The sequence below is a fragment of the Eptesicus fuscus genome, chromosome 5 (genome assembly GCF_027574615.1).
Source record: "Eptesicus fuscus isolate TK198812 chromosome 5, DD_ASM_mEF_20220401, whole genome shotgun sequence".
Taxonomy (NCBI): domain Eukaryota; kingdom Metazoa; phylum Chordata; class Mammalia; order Chiroptera; family Vespertilionidae; genus Eptesicus; species Eptesicus fuscus.
In genome coordinates, this window is record NC_072477.1 from 44,615,849 (window position 1) to 44,635,255 (window position 19,407).

General features: G+C 51.7%; 1 protein-coding gene across 3 annotated transcripts in view; it reads left to right on the forward strand.

The window, feature by feature from the left end:
- MEGF11 (multiple EGF like domains 11) overlaps positions 1 to 19,407 on the forward strand; it is a 232,459-nt gene that overhangs the window by 193,771 nt on the left and 19,281 nt on the right. For 2 of the 3 annotated variants that reach the window (XM_028141887.2, XM_008139107.3), the window contains exons 10-14: positions 7,172 to 7,292; positions 8,227 to 8,390; positions 9,467 to 9,569; positions 14,658 to 14,804; positions 15,140 to 15,274. In XM_028141887.2, coding sequence (XP_027997688.2) covers positions 7,172 to 7,292; positions 8,227 to 8,390; positions 9,467 to 9,569; positions 14,658 to 14,804; positions 15,140 to 15,274 — 670 coding nt within the window. Of the gene's footprint in view, positions 1 to 7,171; positions 7,293 to 8,226; positions 8,391 to 9,466; positions 9,570 to 14,657; positions 14,805 to 15,139; positions 15,275 to 15,496; positions 15,556 to 19,407 lie in introns of those variants that run through there. The other variant, XM_054716115.1, reaches the window with a different exon arrangement.

Genomic DNA, 19,407 nt, shown 5'->3' on the forward strand with positions numbered 1-19,407 from the left:
GCCCCCGTGGGAAGTGAGGTGTGCATTGTGCAGGTGAACTGGGATTGAGAAAGGGCCAAAGCATCTGGGCCTTGGCAAGTGGCCCTTCCTCAAGGTCAAAGCCATGTCTTCTGGATGTTGCATGCTTAGGTGGTAAATGTGCTGCTAATTCGAGCAGGGCAGCATGGGCTATCCCCGAGTTTCACCACATCTGGGCTCTTAGCATTCTGTGCTTGGAATGGGAGCCAGGAAATTCGAGTTCCAAACCCATCTCTGCCCAGCATTGGCTGTGTGATCACGGGCAAGTTGCTTTCCTTCTCTTGGCCTCAGTCTCCTCATCTATAAAGCAAGGCAGGTGGACCAAGTGATCCCCACCCATCCCTTCTCCTTCTAGGTCTGGCATGAGGGACTGTCCCCCCACCATTAGGAATGGGCACGTGGCCAGTCCCAGATGATTGCGTACATTAGCAGAGTAGGTAGCCACCCAGCTTGTGTGATTCTTAGAGGCCAAGGAGGGCTCCCACCCCTGGGCCTGCATTTCCACCGTTCCTCACTCCTTTGGGTTAAGACCTCCTACTGTAGGCAAGAAGCTGCTTAGAGAATCCAAGCTGAAGGGCCCTTAGAGATGACCCAGCCAGTGGTTCCAAGCTAAACACCTGCAAAGCCCACAGCAGGTTGCCAAGAGTGGTTTTGAACATTTCACAAAGCCTCTGGGCAAACTTCCATTACCTCTGATGAGGCTAACTAAAACACCAAGGCGGGCTTTGTTTTGTTTTTGCTTATAATTGGAATTAAATTAATTCTGTGTAATATTCCCAGTCTAGCATACACTGATCAGAAGCTCTGATTGGTATGGGTGACATCATGGGAATTTCTAGGTCATGGTTGGTGGACAGGATGCTGCCACCAGAGTCACATGGCATGTGGTTACTAGCCAAATTGCACCTGCTCAAAGCATGATGCCTTAGGCCCCAGAGAGTGACAGCAGTGTCTTTCAAATTGAGAGGCTTTGTAGAGGGAGGGTGCTACCAAGGGTTCTTGGTGGTGAATGCTGGGGAGAGTGATTGATTTCAACAGCCACATATAATTGACTAGGGGCCCAGTGCATGAATTCATGCACCTTGAAAGGAACTGTGGGCCACGAGGCTAAGTGGGTACAGGGTGGGTCTCGGCCCATCCTCTGCACCACCGCCCGGCCCCTCCCACTGTGGTCCCCTGGTTCTGTCTGCCAGCAACCCAGCTCCCTCTGGCCCCGCTCACACCCGCTGATGTCGCGGAGCAATTGGGGCCAGTACCAGCAGCGGGTATAAGCGGGGCCGGTGCTGTCAGTGGGTGCGAGTGGCGGCTGCTGCCCTGATTGCCCCTCAGGAGCAGGGGGAGGTGGAGAAGCCCTGAGGGGTGATTGGGGCCGACAGCTGCCGCTCACACCGGTGGTCGGCGCCGAGCAATTGGAGCCGGCGCCAGGCGCCAGCAGCTGGTGTGAGAGGTAGCTCTGGCACCAGCAGTGGATGCAATCAGGGCCAGCACCGGCAGCAGGCGGGAGTGCCTGGTGGGACCGTGGTGTGCAGGAGCAAAGAAATTTCAGTAACCATCAGAGGCTCACCCCGATGACAGTGACCAGCACCCTGCCTTGGTCTGGCTCCCCTACTCACCTGCTCCACCATCCCACTGTAGCTAATGCCTGCCATGTTCTGTGCGTGCCCCCTGGTGGTCAGCGCATGTCATAGCGACCAGTTGTTCGGTTGTTCCACTATTTGGTCTATTTGCATATTAGGGTTTTCTAAGGAAACCCAGGCCTGTCTATGACCTAGCACGGACACGAGTCTCTCAGAGGAGAAGGCTGTTTCCAGCAGTAAGATGTATATGAATTCTGGGTAGAAATCTTGGGGAACAGCTTCAATAAAGGGCCTGAGGATATACTTCTGGCCGAGGAAGTGGGCAGAGATGCTAGGCTATGTGAAGCATGTGTGGTCTCATCTGAGCTCACAGTCCTGGGCTCTCATCTTGTCCTTTTTCCAGGAGTGTGAAAAGATCAACAGATGTGCATTCAGGCTGGTGTGGGCCAGGCACTGGGTTAGGGGAAGGGGCTGGATAAAACACAGTCCCTGCTCTGCAGCCAGTCCCAAGGAGCACTGGCCTGCAAGCCCCAGCTCCACCCACTCTGGCTTTCGGTCTCCTTCTCATGAAGGTGATGGATTTGATCAGCTCTGAGATACTGTTCAGCTCAAAGGGTCTTGTCTCTCTGAGTAGATGCATAAGAGGCCAACAGGGTAATTTTCTGGCTGTACTTCTGACCCTCAGCCTGGCCAGCAGGGTTTGGGCAAGAGGTAGCGGGGTGTGGCATGGGACCATTGACATAGCCCAGGATCTGGCCTGGCTTTCCTTTTTGACAAGAGCCCCCAGGGAGGCCTAGAATCAGTGTGAATAGCATGGGACCCATCCTTAGACCAAATAATATTCTGCTTCCTGTGTGTGATGGGAGCCACTCATTTGTTTAACACTGTTTCTAAAGTACCTCCACTCTGTGCCAGGTTCTGAGCTAGAGATACTGGGCAACCCAGACCAGTAAGATCCCTGTTCTCATGAAGCTTCTAGTCTAACTGGGGAGACATTAATAAGTGGACAAACACAGTTGGATGCAGGCATGAGTATGGCTGTGGGCACTGCCTTGGGAGTTGCCAAGGACAGACACGTCTCAGGCTCCAGTGTGCCCCTGGAGCCCACAACCAGGGCTGGCTCAGAGTTGGCCCCCACTCGGCAAACATTTGTTGAATTGCTTGGCATGAAAGAGGAAGCATATGGAAAGTGCCCAGCCCTCCTGGTTATGTCCACAGTAAAAGCCAGCATGTACACACAAATATCTCATTTCAATTAACCAACATTTATCAAGGGCCCATTATGTACCAGCAGGATCCCAAGCCCTGAGAATCTGGATGTGAATAAAATTAGACCTCCGTCTCCCTGAGCACACAGCCCAGATGGAGGCAGGCACGTGAACCAACCAGGACCCCCAGTATGCTAGGACTACGGTGTCTGTGTGTGCCCAATTCCCAGCAGGGCTGGGAGGCTGGGGAGGGAACACACCAGGAGGGAAGGACAAAGAAGGAATCACAAATTTATACCCGAATCTACACAGATGTATAAACAGATACCCCCAGAGACAAACACTCTGAGTCTCACAGGTGTGTGCCCTGATTACCTAAGCATGTGCAGACATAAATAATGACCTCTGTAGACTTGGGTGCCACACAGGCCATCATGACTAAGGCCTGCTGGTGGTCCCCCAAACCAGGGAAGTATGTGGTTGAGACAATGGCCGATGTGTTGGGGGGTTGGCACAGGCACCCTGGGAATCACCAGGCCTAGGCCGGGGGATGCTCTGAGGGGGGGCAGAGCTATTAGTCTAAACCTGAGAAGTTAGGCTGATTATTAGCTTGTTTGGCATGGCAATCGCGATCAGAGGCCAGAAGGTAGGGAATTTGACAAAAAGTTCAACTGTTAGTCCTTGTGCTTGCTGAGGAGTTTGAACCAGGTCGGAGTCAGGACACCAAGGTGGAGGAAGGGGAGTGCTCCGTTAGCTGTACTGAGCTCACCTGCCTGCTGGGCAGAACTGTGCATTCTAGAAACTGCCCGCTTCCCCATTTGGACATTGTGGCTACTAGGAGTAAACTAATAGAAAGTTCTGGGAACAGCTCCTGGCACATGGTAGCCCTTCATTCTGTCCCCCAAGACCATGCCCTTGGTGTGTTATGGTAAAGTTCCAGCCTATTCACCTATGAGGAGGGGAACCAGGGAGCCAGCCTGAAGGAGGTGGCAGGAAATGGGCCCAGGAATTTGTTCACTGAGTGAGAGGTGGATCCCTCCTCCAGAGCTGTCTTCTGCTGAAACCTTGGAGGTTTTTGTGTATTCTTTTCATAAGAGATACTACTTCTTTGCAGTAATAATAGCTTTTTTTAAATGTTATCCTTACATGAGGACATTTTTTTCCATTGCTTTTCAGAGAGAGTGAAAGGGAGGGAGGGAAGAGGAGAGGGCGAGAGAGAGAGGGAGAGAGAGAAACATCTACCTGAGAGAGACACGTTGACTGGTTGTCTCCAGCATGGGGGTAGGGGGAGAGGGGAGCTAACCTGCAACCTAGGTACGTGCCCTGGATCAGGAATCAAACCCGTTGAGACCCTTTGGACGCTCTAACTGCTGAGCCACACCAACCAGGGCACAGTAATAATAGCTTTTATAGTGCTTTCTGACTGCCAGGCACTGCTCTATCTGGTTCACATATGATAGCTAATGTAATCCTATTAATAATCCTATGAAGGAGGGATATTATTATTCCCATTTTACAGATGGAGGAACCGAGTTCCCGAGTGATTTAGTAAATTGCACAAGGTAGGATGGTAGGATGACACCAGAGTCTGTTTTCTAACCATTGGGCTCTGCCCCCACTCTGGAAGGAAGGTCTGGTTTTTGCTCCTTCACCCTCACTAATACACTGTGGGACCCTGGATAATTCACTGGCCCTCTGAGTTTCCGTCTCTTTCTCTGGGAAGCAAAAAGTCCTCTCAACCTGGTGACCTCCCAGGGCTGTTGTAAGACCACACTCTGTCCATATCCTTGCATGGGCTGTGCTGGGGGAAATGGGGCCCAGGTGCAGCATTCTGGGGAGCAGGTATTTCCAGCGGGGTGCTCTGCATCTTGGCCCCTGGAGCAGGGCCAGGTGGAGAGTTTTCTTTGAGCCCCACCAGCAGACCCTGAGCTGGGCGCACAGGCCCCTGGCGGCCTCCCAGGATCGGGGACATGAATGAGGGCACCAGGAGAGAAACCGCTCTCAATGTAAACTCATGCAGAGAAAATCATGAACTGTGCATGCAATTTGCACCCGGGCCAAGGCTCTCAGAGAGTAAATATGCTCTATGGGCTATTTGTAATCTTGGGGAAATTAGAGTGATCTGGGTAATGGGAGTGCTGGCAGACTCAGGCTGGTCAGGGCCTGCCAGGGACTGGCAGGGGAAAGAGTGGGAACTGTGGAACCTTCTGGTGCAGGACTCTGCACTCCCCAGTCTCTCCTTCCTGACCCAGCCAGTGCTCGTGAGCCAGGAGGAGGAAAGGGCTGGAGAGGAGCCTCCCCCAACACGGCTCATACGTAATCTTGGGTCTCTCTGTGGCCTAAATGGGGGTGAGGCCAGCTGCCTGGGATCCTTCGAGTTAATAGTGAGCTCCTCTACTTCAGACCTGTCATTTTCACTGATGCTGGAACAAAGGCTCAGAGAGGGGCAGTAACCTATCCCGTGTAACACAGCTAGTGGGGCCCAGACAAGCTCTGGTCTCCTGGTCCCATCTGCTCAGCATTCCCACAGTAAGCCTGGGTGTAAGACCCGAGAAGCTGGCTGGAGACACTCCCTGGGGAATGCAGTGGGAATTCAATATCCAGTGACCACCTTCTCTAGAGCAGATAGCTCCAGAGTAGGTTCTGAGTGAGGAAGGCATGTCCTGGGGGACTCAGAGAACAAAGCCCAGACTCCCTTACCTGGCATTCAAGGCTCCCAACTCCCCTTTTAGATATCTCCCTCCCGCTTCCTACACCAATCACCTCCCTCCAGCTATCCCTGGAACATTCTTCACTCTCATATTCCTCTGCACTCTTGTCCACACTCTTCCCACTTGACTGCCTTGACCCCCCTCTTCTCTGATTAACTGAGGGCTCCCTCCACCCCCACCTCAAGGCCTCTGAAATCCCTCTCCTGGCCCTACTGCTCTGTGACTTGCCCTCACTCTGAACTCCCTCCTGGAGCTATTAGCCCACCAAGGAGGCCTGGTGTAGTGGCTGCCATAGTAGGCTACCCAAATTCACAATTTAGGATGGAGGCACTCCTTCCTCCCCAGCTGCAGGAAACGTGGGGGCTTCAGGCTGAGTCCCTCTCCAGAAATGGCCCTCAGCCAAGAGCTTCACCTGAAATGCCCCCTTCCCCAGGGCAGTGGAGATCCAATGACTGGTGGGGTATTTAGGCCCTCCCTCCCTTTCCCCTGGTGGGACAAGTCTAAGGGCCATCCCAGCTCTAGAGCTTCCCCAAAGATCAGTCCTGTTGCTACTGCACCTCAGTGCAGCTTCTCCCTCTGCCCAGTCCTGCTCCCCTTCCCCTCAAGAGCTTGCTAACCTCCATCTCCGAGAATGCGTTCCAGGGGAGCCAGTTTATGGCACCTGGGAACAGAAGGCGTAAGCAGCCAGCCTGGGTTCAAATAGAGAGCAACCATTTTTAGCTCTATGACCTGGGCTAAGTTACCTAACTTCTCCATACAATTGTTCTATCTATTAAGTACGAATACTGCTGAGACGACAGTTCCTATCTCCTGAGGGTCCTGTGAGGATTAAATGTGATGATGGATGCATGGTGCCCGATATTGAGAAAGCACTTAATAAGCATTAGCTATTATTACTTGCTAGTACATTTAACTTCTCTGAGGTTCAGGTGAATAGGAATAGGAAATTACTATCTGTGTCTTGGGGTTGCTGTTGACAATCAAATAAGACTGAGAGGAAAAGGGTTCAATTCTGGGCTGCTGTGACCTAATACAGACTCAGAGGTGAAGCTCCCTGGGGGCTTTGCCCATCCTGGAGCTGTGGTCTGGAAGCCTGACTCTCCCCCAACTGGTAAGGATCGCTGTATTGGTTTTCTATTACTGCTATAACAAATTAGCACAAATTTAGTGGCTTCAAACAAAACAAATGTATTATCTCACATTTCTGTGGGTCAAAAGTCTAGTACGGGTCTACTAAGGCCTAAAGTCAAGGTGTTGGCAGGCTGTGTTCCTTCTAGAGGCTCTAGGGGAGAATCTATTTCCTGCTCCGTCAGTTGCTGGCAGAATTCAGTTACTAGGGTTGTAGGACTGAGGTCCCTCCTTTTTTCCCTTGACTTGTGGCTCCCGCCTCCATCTTCAAAGGCAGGTGGAGAACATCTCCAGGCTACCCTTTTAATTATCTTTGACTTCTAAAGGCTCATGTGATTAGATTGGGTCCACCTGGATAATCCAAGATTCTCCATCTCAAGGTCCTAATCACATCTGCAAAGTCCCTTTTGCCCCGTAAGCTAACATACAGATTCCAGAACATAGACATCTTGGTTAAGGGTCATTATTCGCCGGTCACAGCCACCCAGCATGGGGCAACCTCTGATCCAAAATTCACCTCTTTTTCCAGGGAGAGGTCTGTGCAGTTCCCTGTGCAGCAGGGACCTACGGCCCCAACTGTTCATCTGTTTGTAGCTGTAACAACGGTGGCACCTGCTCCCCAGTAGACGGCTCCTGTACCTGCAAGGAAGGTAACGTGCCTTCTTTCCCAATCCCACCCCCTTCAGGTGTGCACACTCCCCAGGGGGGCCACCAATGGGGGGGTCTGGGCTGCTCCTGCCCCATCCACCCACACGCAGGGTCAGGGAGCCTGTATATCAGGTTCCAGCCACCAAAACCCAGGCCGGGGGCTTCAACAGTGGGAATGAAATAAAGGGGATTTGCTACCTGATGTGAGAAGAGCTGAAGGAGGTATAAGGGTAGGTGAGCAACCAGAGATTAGCAACTGTGGGAGGATCTGCTGCCACTCCTGGGAGTGAGGGCCACCTGGTGGAGCTGGGGCACGGACAGAGGGACAGCACAATAGAGCTGGAGCACGAAGGAGACACAGCCCCACTAGAGGCTCAAGGCAGAGAAATAGGAGACACCTGGTGTCTCGCCTGCTCCCGCACTCCGGTCTGTGGGCCAGGTCTCCCATCAGCAAGCCCATCTGGGAGCCAGCGGAGGGGGTCTTGGGCGATGCAGCTGCAGGGGTCGGCCCCCCTGGGACATAGAACAGAGCAGGGGAGGGAGAAAAGGATCCAAAGGCAAGCAGGCCAGTGACCAGCCTCAGAGTGGGAAATCAGGCCGTCCCCAAAACAAACGGCCCTGAGATCGGCTGGCTGATTCCACCTGGGCTGAGACAGCCCTTCCCTCCTCAGCTGGTCCCCTATCCCAGGTGGCCTCATCAGCCCACGCAAAAACAGTGAGAATTGGGAGGCAGGAGACCCGCATCCCAGCCCCAGCTCTCCTAACAGCCGTCACAGCCACCCAGCACGGGCGGAGTGGACTCTGTGGAATGTGTGTTCTAACCCAGCGACCTGAGAGGTTTGGGTTTGGGCAGGATGCCCTGTACAGAGCTGGGGAGCGTGAGCAGAAGGCTGTGCTGGGCCTGAATGGAGAGCCGACAGCCTTTCCCTCCCTCAGGGTGGCAGGGCCTCGACTGCACCCTGCCCTGTCCCGGCGGGACCTGGGGCCTGAACTGCAACGAGAGCTGCACCTGTGCCAATGGGGCGGCCTGCAGCCCCACAGATGGCTCCTGCTCCTGCACCCCCGGCTGGCTGGGAGACACCTGCGAGCTGCCCTGCCCGGTGAGTGTCCAGGGCTGCAAAGGACCTTGTGGGCCCAGCATCCCCTCATACCCTTTCCCCGGAGTTATTTTGTCCACAGAGAAGAGCACAGATGGAAACCTTAGATCAGGTCTCAGCCCTAAACCTCTCTGTGGCCACTTTCCTCCTTCAGGTCTCAGCCCTCTCATCTATAAAATGGCAAATACTTGGCAGATACGGTGATGTGGCACCCCTTGCCCCTTGCAGCTCTCGGTAAACATTAGTTGACTCGCATGTTTACCTGAGCCCAAATGCAGCTTCAGAATCCTTCGCAATACGGTGCTAAAGGACGGCCCTTCCTAATCCATCAGAGTTGCCTTGATAGATCATGTCTTAGCTTCTTTCTGCTTCCAGCGTCTATCATTTTATGATTGGGGTGTGGGAGGCCTGAACCAAGCACTATCCAGCAATAACCACCAGACGTAACCACTGGGTCTCAGTCTAAGATATGACTAAGTTAAACCAACTGATGTGATGTCGTTGCATGAGTCCTACAGTCCTGGGTGCAAACCCTGTCTTTGCCACCTCCTAGCTATATTACCTTGGGCATGATACTTCCCTTCCCTAACCATGTTTCTCCTCTAAATTGTGAGTAGAATGGAACCATTGCATAGAGTCATTGTGGAGAGAACATAAGGCTCTTGATACCTAATGAGCACCCAGCACGTGTTAGTCACCACCTCTTCCCTAGTAACAAAGAATGAATCAGTCACTCCTCATGTGATTGATGTGTTGCAATTTGCAAAGTGCATTTCCATTTACAGTTTTAATGGATAGTCATTACAGCCCTCAGAACTTGACCACTGAGAAGCAGGGCGGGACCATCACCTCCCTCCTTCCAAACCCCATGCTCTTGTTAAAGCAGCCAGAGAATTCCTTGGAGGGGCTTCCTGGCCGTGGGGTTACCCAGTCATAAAAAGTGTTCCCACTGCGCCCCAGCCGGAGTCTCTGTGCGCCCTTGTGGGGCAGTGGCTCAGTTTTGTCATCAAATTCCAACAGAAGTGTGTGGGGCTCTGGGGAGCTAGATCTGATCATTTCTCTCTCCCCTCTGTCCACAGGATGGCACATTTGGGCCGAACTGCAGTGAGCGCTGTGACTGCAGCCACGCCGATGGCTGCGATCCTGTGACAGGCCACTGCTGCTGCCTGGCAGGATGGACAGGTAACCCCCTTCGGCCTCATCACCACCCAAGTCCTGGGAAACTGGGCTCTTGGTATTTTCTTTCTTCTCTTGACTGCTCTCTCTCCTTCATTACTTCCTCTTGCTTCCTAAATATGTACCTTTCCCTTTATTTCCTGGGCTTCAGTTCTCCATTCCACTCGATTTGAGTAAACAAATATTTATTGAACACCTTTGTGCAGGCTCTCTCCTAAGAGGAAGGGGCACACCAATGAAGAATCAGACAAAGGCTGACCCCTGGTGGATGTAGGTGTTTGCAGAAGCTATGGTGCAGAGGGAGACCAGGAACTTCCTCTTTAGCCCAGGCTCGTCTCTACATGACCTGTCATCCATCACTTTTCTCCCTCCCACTGCCCCACTCTGGCCCACCAGGCCCTGTCTCTCAGCCGGCACTGCCTTGGCCTCCTGCTTGGTCTCTGCGCCTCCCCTCTTGCCCAGCCGCATCCATTCTGCACAGGGTGGCCAACGTGAACTTTTCAAAACCCAGATCCTTTCACATCAGTCCCTGCTCAGAATGCCTCCATGGCTTCCCATGGCATTCATATAAAATCTAGAATCCTTAAGATGGCCTGGGGCCCACATGAAATTGGCGTCGGCCCAACTCCTCTACCTCTCCTTTGCCCCCTCCCATCACTCACTGTTCCAGCCGCCCAGGCCGACGGCCTTCCTGCCTCCAGGCCTTCCTAAGCTAGTCCCTCCGCCAGGATCACTCCCCCGTCTCTGCACTTGATAACGCCTTCTCCTCCACCAGATTTCAACTCCAAGGTCATTTCCTCTGGCAAGGCTCTCTCCCCCAGCTACAACCCACCCCTTAACCTTTATCTCTTCTCATAATACCCTACATTTTGCCTTTTGCAGAACAAACCGCAATTGTAGCTATTTGTTTATTATCTGCCTCCCCGCCTCCACCACCAGCTCTGTGGAGGAAGGGACCACATCCGCCTGGTTCGCCACTGTGTCCACTGCCTGCCACACACGGAGATACGGAGAACACGGCGGTTAAGAGCGCAGCCAGGCTGTTCGGGATTGTGACCTTGGGCAGGCCCTTTAACTGCTCAGGGCCTGGATTCTCCATTCATAAAATGCAGATAATTGTAATCCTTGAGACAACAGGGTCCTTTTGAAGCTTAAATGAATTAATACCTGTGAGTGCTAACAGTACCTGGCACATAGTAAGTGCTCAGTAAATGTAAACCTTGAATACAGGAAGTGCTGAATAATGATGGACTGCGTGAATGAACCCACTAGCCAGGCCCAAGGAGAAAGAAATGCAGGCATTGCTGGCAGTGGATGTCCTCAGATAAATAATTCACACCGGGCTGCCGAGCAGCCTCTGTTCTCTGTAAGCAGAAAGCTTCTGAGCAGCCCAGGGCCAGGGACATTGCCTCCTCGGCGGACTCTTCGACCTGGCTCCCCTTGCCCTGCCCTTCAGGACCCTGGCACCTTAGACTCTTAGCTGGAGCCAAGTAGAAATCCACTTTAATTTTTCATTGCCTTAATTTCAAGTGCGCCGGTAAGATTTTAATGACATCTGGCGCTTAGAAATCCTGTCTTTGATGGACAGCCTTTCAGGAAAGCCTCTGCTGTTCTAAAGCTAATTTCCCCAAACATGGTCCTGAAGACATTTCAAAGGAGCGATTGATGTCCTGGGGTTTATCATGCAGAAGGGGACTGAGGAGAGATAGGGAGGGGATGGGGGGCAGGCCCCAGCCGCCTGCTCAGTGGCCCCTCCCCAGCCCCTGGCACAGTGCTTGTGCCTGGCGCCACACCAGGTTTTCTGGGCCCAAAGTGTGTGCATGTCTTCTCCCCTTGCCCCCATGAGCCACAGGCTTCCTGACGACTGGCCTCGTGACTAATTCATCTTGCCCTGCACATAGTAGGTGCTTACAACATGTTTCTTGAGATAAATTGAAAGGAGCTGGCCTATAACCATATATGGTTTTTCCTCTCAAAGTGAAGGAGACCTTGAAGATGAAATATTCCAACCTGTTCCTGCTACAGATAAGGAAAGGGAGTTGCCCAAGGTCTCAGGACATTAGTGGCAAGGATGGAAGACACAGGATTCCATTTTCAGGGGGAGCCATTTACTCATTCAGTTAGCATTCCCTGACTCAAGCATTCACCAAGTCTTCATTTGGCGGCTACCATGTGTCCAGCACTGTGTCAGTCCTACCCACAGTGAATGGAAAAACTCAAAAAGAGCAGTAGTCCCTGAGCACCCATGGTGTGTCACACACTGTGCTGGGCAGCAGAGATGCAAAAATGACCAAGACGGCATCCCCGTCCATTAGAAGTATCAAAAGTGTCAGGAGACCAGGATCTCTGTCTTCAAATTGCTGGCAGGGGAGACAGGACTCCTATATATGAAACATTCAAACAATAGGTGGGGACAGAGCTGTATGTTGGTGACTATCAATTAGATGCTTGAATCCCTGGGCAGACATCCAGGAAGGCTTCCTGGAGAAGGAGACCCTAAAGGATGAGGGCTGCTGAGTTGCTGCTGGCCTTGGGGCATGAGCTAGAAGTCACAGTATGTGGATTCTTACCCCAATACAGATGTGTGGAGGGTCCTGAAAAGTGAAGCAGGGAGAGTCCCTGGGGGTTAGCAGCCTGGGTGTTCAACAGCCGAGGGCAAAGGAATTCCTTGGGGCAGATGGCAACCTCTGGTTCTGCACAGCTTCCTGGTGTCCCCTTCCCCAGGCTCCCCTGCAGTCAGTCCATGCTGCAGGTCCAGGACTCACCTCTGCCCACCCAACACTCCCCAGGGAGAGGCCTCCATCTAGGGGTAGAGTGTGGCCCCCAGATTCCCACTGGGGAGAGATCCCGTTTCCTGGGGAGAAGCTGCCCCTCCCCTTCCACACAGACACCTGTGTCCGGGAGAGGGAGCAGGCACCAGGCTGGACGGGCGCTGGAGGATGAGTGGAGCCTGTTGCTTCCCCGCCTGTCTGTTCTCTCCCCGCCGGCCCAGGTGGGCTTGTACAATTGCAGCTAAATTGGTCACACTGCTCTCCCTCCGCGGCTAGGACTAGCTGTGTTCAGTGGGCCTGTCTTCCTCCCTTTTTTTTCCTCTCAAAATCCCTGTCATTCATGGTAACAAGGCAGACATGATTTTTAAACTAATTCTGATTTTCTGAGCTTCTGATATTCACCTTCCAAAGCCACGCAGGTCTCTAGGATCCACCAGTCCATTCAGTTAATTAATACAAGTGAGACGTTCTTCCTGGAAACAAACCCCACCCCAGAGCTGGGGCCTTTTCAAATTCCTGCTTAGCCTTTGGAGGTAATCACCCCCAGCACATAATTTCCTCTCAGCTCTAAAAGAATGTGTAGGCCTTGCTCCTCTTTGTTAGAAATTCCACCCACCCCCCTTAGACCACCATTTGTCAAACTGAAGGTCATTAAATTCATTTGTTGGTCACAACTAGCTTTCTTTTTTCTTAATAGAATATATCACAGTGCAGAGAAAATATCAGAGTGCATCATATACAGTAAATGTCATTTTTCAAAGGCTTGGTTTCTATTATATATATGTGTGCACCTATGATATAAAATACATATTGCACCGAGGACTATGGTCAAAGAATCTGAAAAGACCCCACCCACTCTCTGGGCCCCAGCCTGAGCTGGCTGGCTGGGACCCAGGGAGAACCAGTGGCTCCTGGGCTAACATGGGTGGGCCAGAAGCTCACTCCCAGTGTGTGCAACCCCCATAACAGCACTCACTTGCCCCATAGTTGGTTTTTCCCAGGCCTAACCTTAGTTACCAGCTAATATGTCAAAAAATGAAGGAGGCCCTTCATGATCTGGTCCCTTATTCCCACAATCACATCTCTTTGCCAAATCTCATTTTATACTTTACTAGGGGCCCGGTGCATGAAGATTCGTGCACGGGGGGTGGTGGGTCCCTCAGCCCAACCTGCACCCTCTCCAATCTGGGAGCCCTCAGGGGAGGCCTCTCCAATCCAGGAGTTTCTGTCTGTCTTTGCAATCATATGAGCGAATTGTCTGAGACCCCAACCCAGTTTGGTTTGTTGCTCACAGGATAATAGAGGCTTTTTTTTTTTCTTTGCTTCATTGGTGGAGATTTCCTGGAAGTTTTAGGATATCTTCCCTTTAATTTTTCCTAGACACTCTGATTTTACTTATGTCTCTCACCTTTGCTTTCCTTCCATCCCCCACCGCAACAGTAACTTGCTCCAGGATCACTTTGCTCTAGTGTCTGAGATCTCTGCCACCAGAACTACTACTCCCAGCATTCCTGGTGCTCCCCGTGCTCTGGGTTTTCCCTTCCTGCTCTATCTCCATCCCAAGCCTCCTGCTCTGCCAAGTCCTCCAAACCGCCAGCTCTCCCTCTCTGCTCTCTGTCTAGCGGCTTGGGGAGCCAAGTTCCCCAAGCCGCTCCACTCTCCGCTGGCTCTCCTGCTCTGCTCTCCGCCTGGTGCCTGTGTATGCAATTAACCCGCCATCTTTGTTGGGTTAATTTTTATACTCACTCCTGATTGGCTGGTGAGTGTAGTGGAGGGGTGGTCAATTTACATGTTTCTCTTTTATTATATAGGATTACACAGAACTATTTTTTCTTTCAAGGCATGATTCTCTCTCTCCTGCCTCCTGTTCTTTGCACATAGGGTTTCCTTTACCTGGTCAGTTTCCCCTTAGCCCTTAGGACTCAGTTATGGCATCACCTCTTCCTGGAAGCCCTCCCTGATAGACCAAGCCTTGGTTTTTCTTCTACATTCCTAGATGCACTGTTTGCCTCCACCTCTCATACTGCATGGTGCCCCTTCCCACCATTCTTCCTTTAAAAAAAAATTTTTTTTATTGATTTCAAAGAGGAAGGGAGGGAGAGAAAAATAGAAACATCAATGATGAGAGAGAATCATTGATTGACTGCCTCCTGCACTCCCCAATAGGCCCGCAACCCAGGCATGTGCCCCAACCAGGAATCGAACCATGATCTCCGGGTTCATAGGCTGACGCTCAACCACTGAGCCATGCCAGCTGGGCCCATTGTTCTTCCTTTTCCCTTACCCCTCTTACCGCTGACCTGAGTCTGCCTCTGGCCCACAGGCATCCGCTGTGACAGCACGTGTCCACCTGGTCGCTGGGGCCCCAACTGCTCCGTCTCCTGCAGCTGCGAGAACGGCGGCTCCTGCTCCCCAGAGGATGGGAGCTGCGAGTGTGCCCCTGGCTTCCGAGGACCCTTATGCCAGAGAAGTAAGGCTGAGCCCCCTTTCTCCATCCTCAGACCTCACCTCAGTCACCTCATCCTCCCATCCATTCCCATTTAGAACTAGTCCTGCCCTTCCTCTAGTCCCCTCTCTCCCTGGCTTTTCTGCCCCCAAGTTCAGGGCCCAGCCCAGTTCCTCCATGGAAAGAGGACCAGACCACAGCTCTTCTCTGTACGAAGAGACAGGCCCTCCAAGGTGCGGTGGGTGTGGCTCTCCCGGTATTTTTGAGGAGCCTCCATTCATCACTATGTGGAACTGGAAGGGTGACCAGGCTGGCTGAGGCCCTTTGGGCTGCTGACCACATCTCCCCATCACCCCCAGTCTGCCCCCCTGGGTTCTATGGCCACAGCTGCGCCCAGCCGTGCCCCCTCTGCGTGCACAGCAGCGGGCCCTGCCACCATGTCAGCGGCGTCTGTGAGTGCCTCCCCGGATTCTCCGGAGCCCTCTGCAACCAAGGTACTGTCCCAGGGGGGATGGGAGCCAGGGAGGTGAGGAGTCCTGGGAGGGAGGGAGGGAAGAGTTTGGGAGTCTCATCATAATCTGTGGAGGCAGCTCCTTGCCTCTTCAGGGCTTGGGCCTACCTTTCTAAGACCTGGGCACCACAAGGCATAAGACAAAGCCATGATGCAGTTAAAGGCACAGGCTCAGAGGTCAAATCATTTCTCGAAGGTCTCACAGCTAGCAAGTGGCAGAGCAAGAAACAAATTCTGATGCCAAAGCTCGTGCTAAGTGGATGAAAAATAAAACAAGCGTAGGTGAGGTCCTCATGGCTTACACGAGGGCTCAGTGGTAGAGGCAGAGAAAGCTGTGGGAGCTCAGAGGAGTCGGTTCTGGCTTCAGCTGGAGATGGCAACTTTGCAGTCCTCCTCCCCTCGCACTCAGGCCAACATCACTAATCACACAACACCCCCTTTCCTGTCTCAGCTGCAGAACCCTTCCCAACGCCAACTCCAGCCAACCCCTACCACTCAAAGTGTATTTGCTTTGGTGTGCTGCTAAACTGGCTCTCTGCGGGGGAGAGCTCTGATTTATAATGTTTGCAAATTTCTATAAAATATTCCCACTATGGCTGATTCCAGTAGTTTAACACCTGTCACAGAAATCCTGAATATTTAACAACAGTGCAAAGGTCGAAGCTGGCTCCAGCACACACCACTGCTTATTGCAGCCCCCGGCTTAGTGTCCCCAGGGCAGTGTGCATTTGGGAGATGGCTCCATGCTGGGCAGGACCTCACTGGGCCTCAGCTTGAAAGGCAGAGAAGGAAGAAAGGCATTTGGGTAGAGGAAACAGCCTGGTCAAAGCACAGGGTAGCGGCCACGCGACTGCCCAGCAGTAGGAAATAGCTGAAGGATGGCGGAGCCGGGGATGGGAAAGGGCTGAGGAGGTGGTCGGGGCCTTTGGAACAGCTTTGAACACAAGGTTACAGAATTTGCACTCTAACCTGGAAGGAGGAAAGGGATCTTAGACTAAGGTAAACTTAGAGCTAAAAGCAATGTCAAGGTCATCTGTGCAGGAATCTCATCTGGCCTCTGCTTAAATACTTCACTGAGAGCTGACTACCTCCCAGGGAACTGATTCTTTTGATGAATAATCACCACTGAGCTGGTCTATTTTTATAAGTGGATGGGCCGTTAATATGTATGAGTGAAAAGTTTACTCCATGATGCTCTGAGGTCATGAGAAGTTTGGGCCCCAGGGAAACATATGTGACAGTTTCATTTGCTTGCAGCCCTCCTAGGACAGCTTAATCATAACCTGACACACCGAGGTTTACTTATTAAACACCAGAGACCCCGCCATCAATACAGATAGGCTGAGTCTAAATTAGGACCTAAGCAGCCCGAGGAGTAACGCTCAGATCCTGCGATGTCTGATTTATCGCCCACTGGCCTAATGTGTATTTCCCACATATAGATCTAATAGAGTTTGCTATTAATGGCAACTGCCCTGGTTAAGTCTCAAACCTTGTAAAAAATTGAACTGACACTTTCTAATGACCAGCTTTCCAGCGAGTTACAAATTACAGACATTGCTCATGCAGAATCATTAAACATAGATTAAATATAACCAGATGTTTTCTTTTCACCAGCCCCCCCTTCTCTCCACCACCCCTCTCTTCCTCACTCTTGATTCAGCTAAGAAGTGGACCAATTAATGTATTATACTGATCGCATTAGCAGCTCTGTGGGTGGATTTGTCAAAGATTTGTGTCTGTGACAAAGACTTAGAAGATAAGATGGTCTTGTTAGAGAAGCTCAGAGCTCGTTTTGGAGATGGGGGGAGTGGAAAGCTCTAGCCAGGACAGGGGGGAAGAGTTACCCAAATCCACACCTCCCAGAGGGCCTGGACTACATGTTTTTCAGGAAGCTGAAGCCAGAGCCTGAACTGCAAAGAGGAGAGATGTTTATCATCCTCCAGGCAGTGGACCTGCCCTGGAAGGAGCTAGGGGTTTTACCAGGAGCACAGGGCCCCAATCAGCCACCCTGCCCATGGCTATTAACCCACAGCCTGAAGCTTAAAATCCCATTTCAAAGATGGGTTAACTCTGAGAGGAGTGATGTGGTTTGCTCAAAGCTAGTTAGCCAGTAAGTGACAGAACTTCCAGCTGTGTGACCTGGGCAAGTTACTTAACCTCTCAGTGTCTCAGTTTTCTCATCTGAAATAGAGTTAATAGAAAGGAATAATAATGAAAATATAGAATAATGAGTGTTACAGGTTCACTGAACTCCTATTTGTGAAGCACTTTGAATAGTGCCTGGGGCACAGAAGTGCCATAGAAGGGCTTGTTGAACATATAAAACCTGAGCCCAAGGCTTTCGACCGGAGAGCTTGGCGGACCACGCTGTTTTTACTGTTTGTCCCAACCACTAATCGTGTCCAGGAGAGACAGAGTGGCCAAGGATCCGAGGCACAGATCCCAGGTACCGCAATCTGGTTGGGGAAGGGCTGACAATATGGGTGCCAGGTAGTGTTGCATAAAGGGGAGTGCAGCCCAAAGTTTAAGAGGCCTGGGCCCTGGGGAAGTTGCTTCTCTCTTCAAGAATCAAGACCTCCCCATATTCCTCTGTGTGGAGTTCCTCTCCCATAACAAGAATGCAAGGAGCCTGGAGGATGTAGGGCTGCTGGTACTGGGCTTTGAGGAGAGCATGCTGAACTGAGAGGAGCTCAAAGGGACAGGAGCTTCTAGCAGAAACGATTGGAAGGTCGCTGCAGCTGGACCTATTTTGGCCATTTTGCAACGCTTCCTGCGTGGTTGCTGCATACCAAGTACTGTGTTGGGCACTCAGACTGCACCAAGAGCAAGAGAGCAAGTTCCTGCCCTCACAAAGCCTGGAGTCTAGAGGGGAACATTTTTTTTTTTTTCATTGTTGATTGATTGATTTTACCATATATTTTTTATTGATTTCAAAGAGGAAGAGAGAGGGAGAGAAATATCAATGATGAGAGAGAATCATTGATTGGCCGCCTCCTGCACACCCCCACCAGGGATCAAGCCCGCAACCTGGGCATATGCCCTTGACCAGAATCAAACCCGGGACCCTTCAGTCCGCAGGTGGACACTCTATCCAGAGCCAAACCAGCTAGGGCTAGCGGGGAAATTTTTAAGCGCTGCCTTTCACAGCAGAACCTGGGAGACAATTGGGGAGAGGGGTGGCTGGTGTATTTCCACACACTCAGCCACCGTGCCTAAGAGACTGTTGTTTCTCCAGGCATTGTGGGGGCCACAAACATGGGTAGAACCCAGGCCTGGCCTGAAACAGGCTCACAAGCCACAGTAACAGAAGACCAGGGAAGAAACTAGCAGTGTTCTAGAAGCTCTAACAGGAACAAATAGCCCCCCAGAACAGAGAAGAGGAAGTGAATTAGGTAGGACCAAGTTCAGCTATAGGTGACATTAAAAACCCAAAATATCTGGTTTGAAAATGACAAACATTATGTCCCTCACACATTAAAAATAAAACAAACAGGGAGAAGATCCAGAAGTTGGCCACTGGGGAATGGTAGGACATCCTACAAAGATGTCAGGGACCCAGGCTCCTTCTCTCTCGTTCAGCCATTCCCATCCTCAGCACGTGGCTTCCATATCTGATGAAAGATGGCTGCTTGAGCTCCAGCCATCTCACTCAACATTCTTATCCATAATCCACATTATCCTTGAACAAGGAGAACAGGCAAAGAGACACACGTTTCTACTTACCATTGGCCAGAGTGTAGTCCCATGGCCACACCATGCTCTGTAGGAACCAAGGAAATAAATTTTTTATTCCAGGGGGCCATAGGCCTAAGGAAGAAGCGAATTGATATTGAAGGACTAGCCGCCTACAGAGGGATCATGCAGGAGGTGGCATTTGAGATGAGTCCTGTAGGCAGGGTAGGATTTCTACAGCTGGAATGAAGGTCAGGGAAGGGAAGAGCTGGAGTGAAGATAGGCATGAGGCGCATTTGGAAAGTGGTGTGTGAGTTAGTGGCTCATGTGTCTGGATGAGGCAGATTAAGTGCTGATCTCTAGGATCCAGATTTTATTCTGGGGCACCAGGGAGCCTCTGAGGATGTCAGGCAAGGCTCAGGTGTGCCATGAAGACAACCG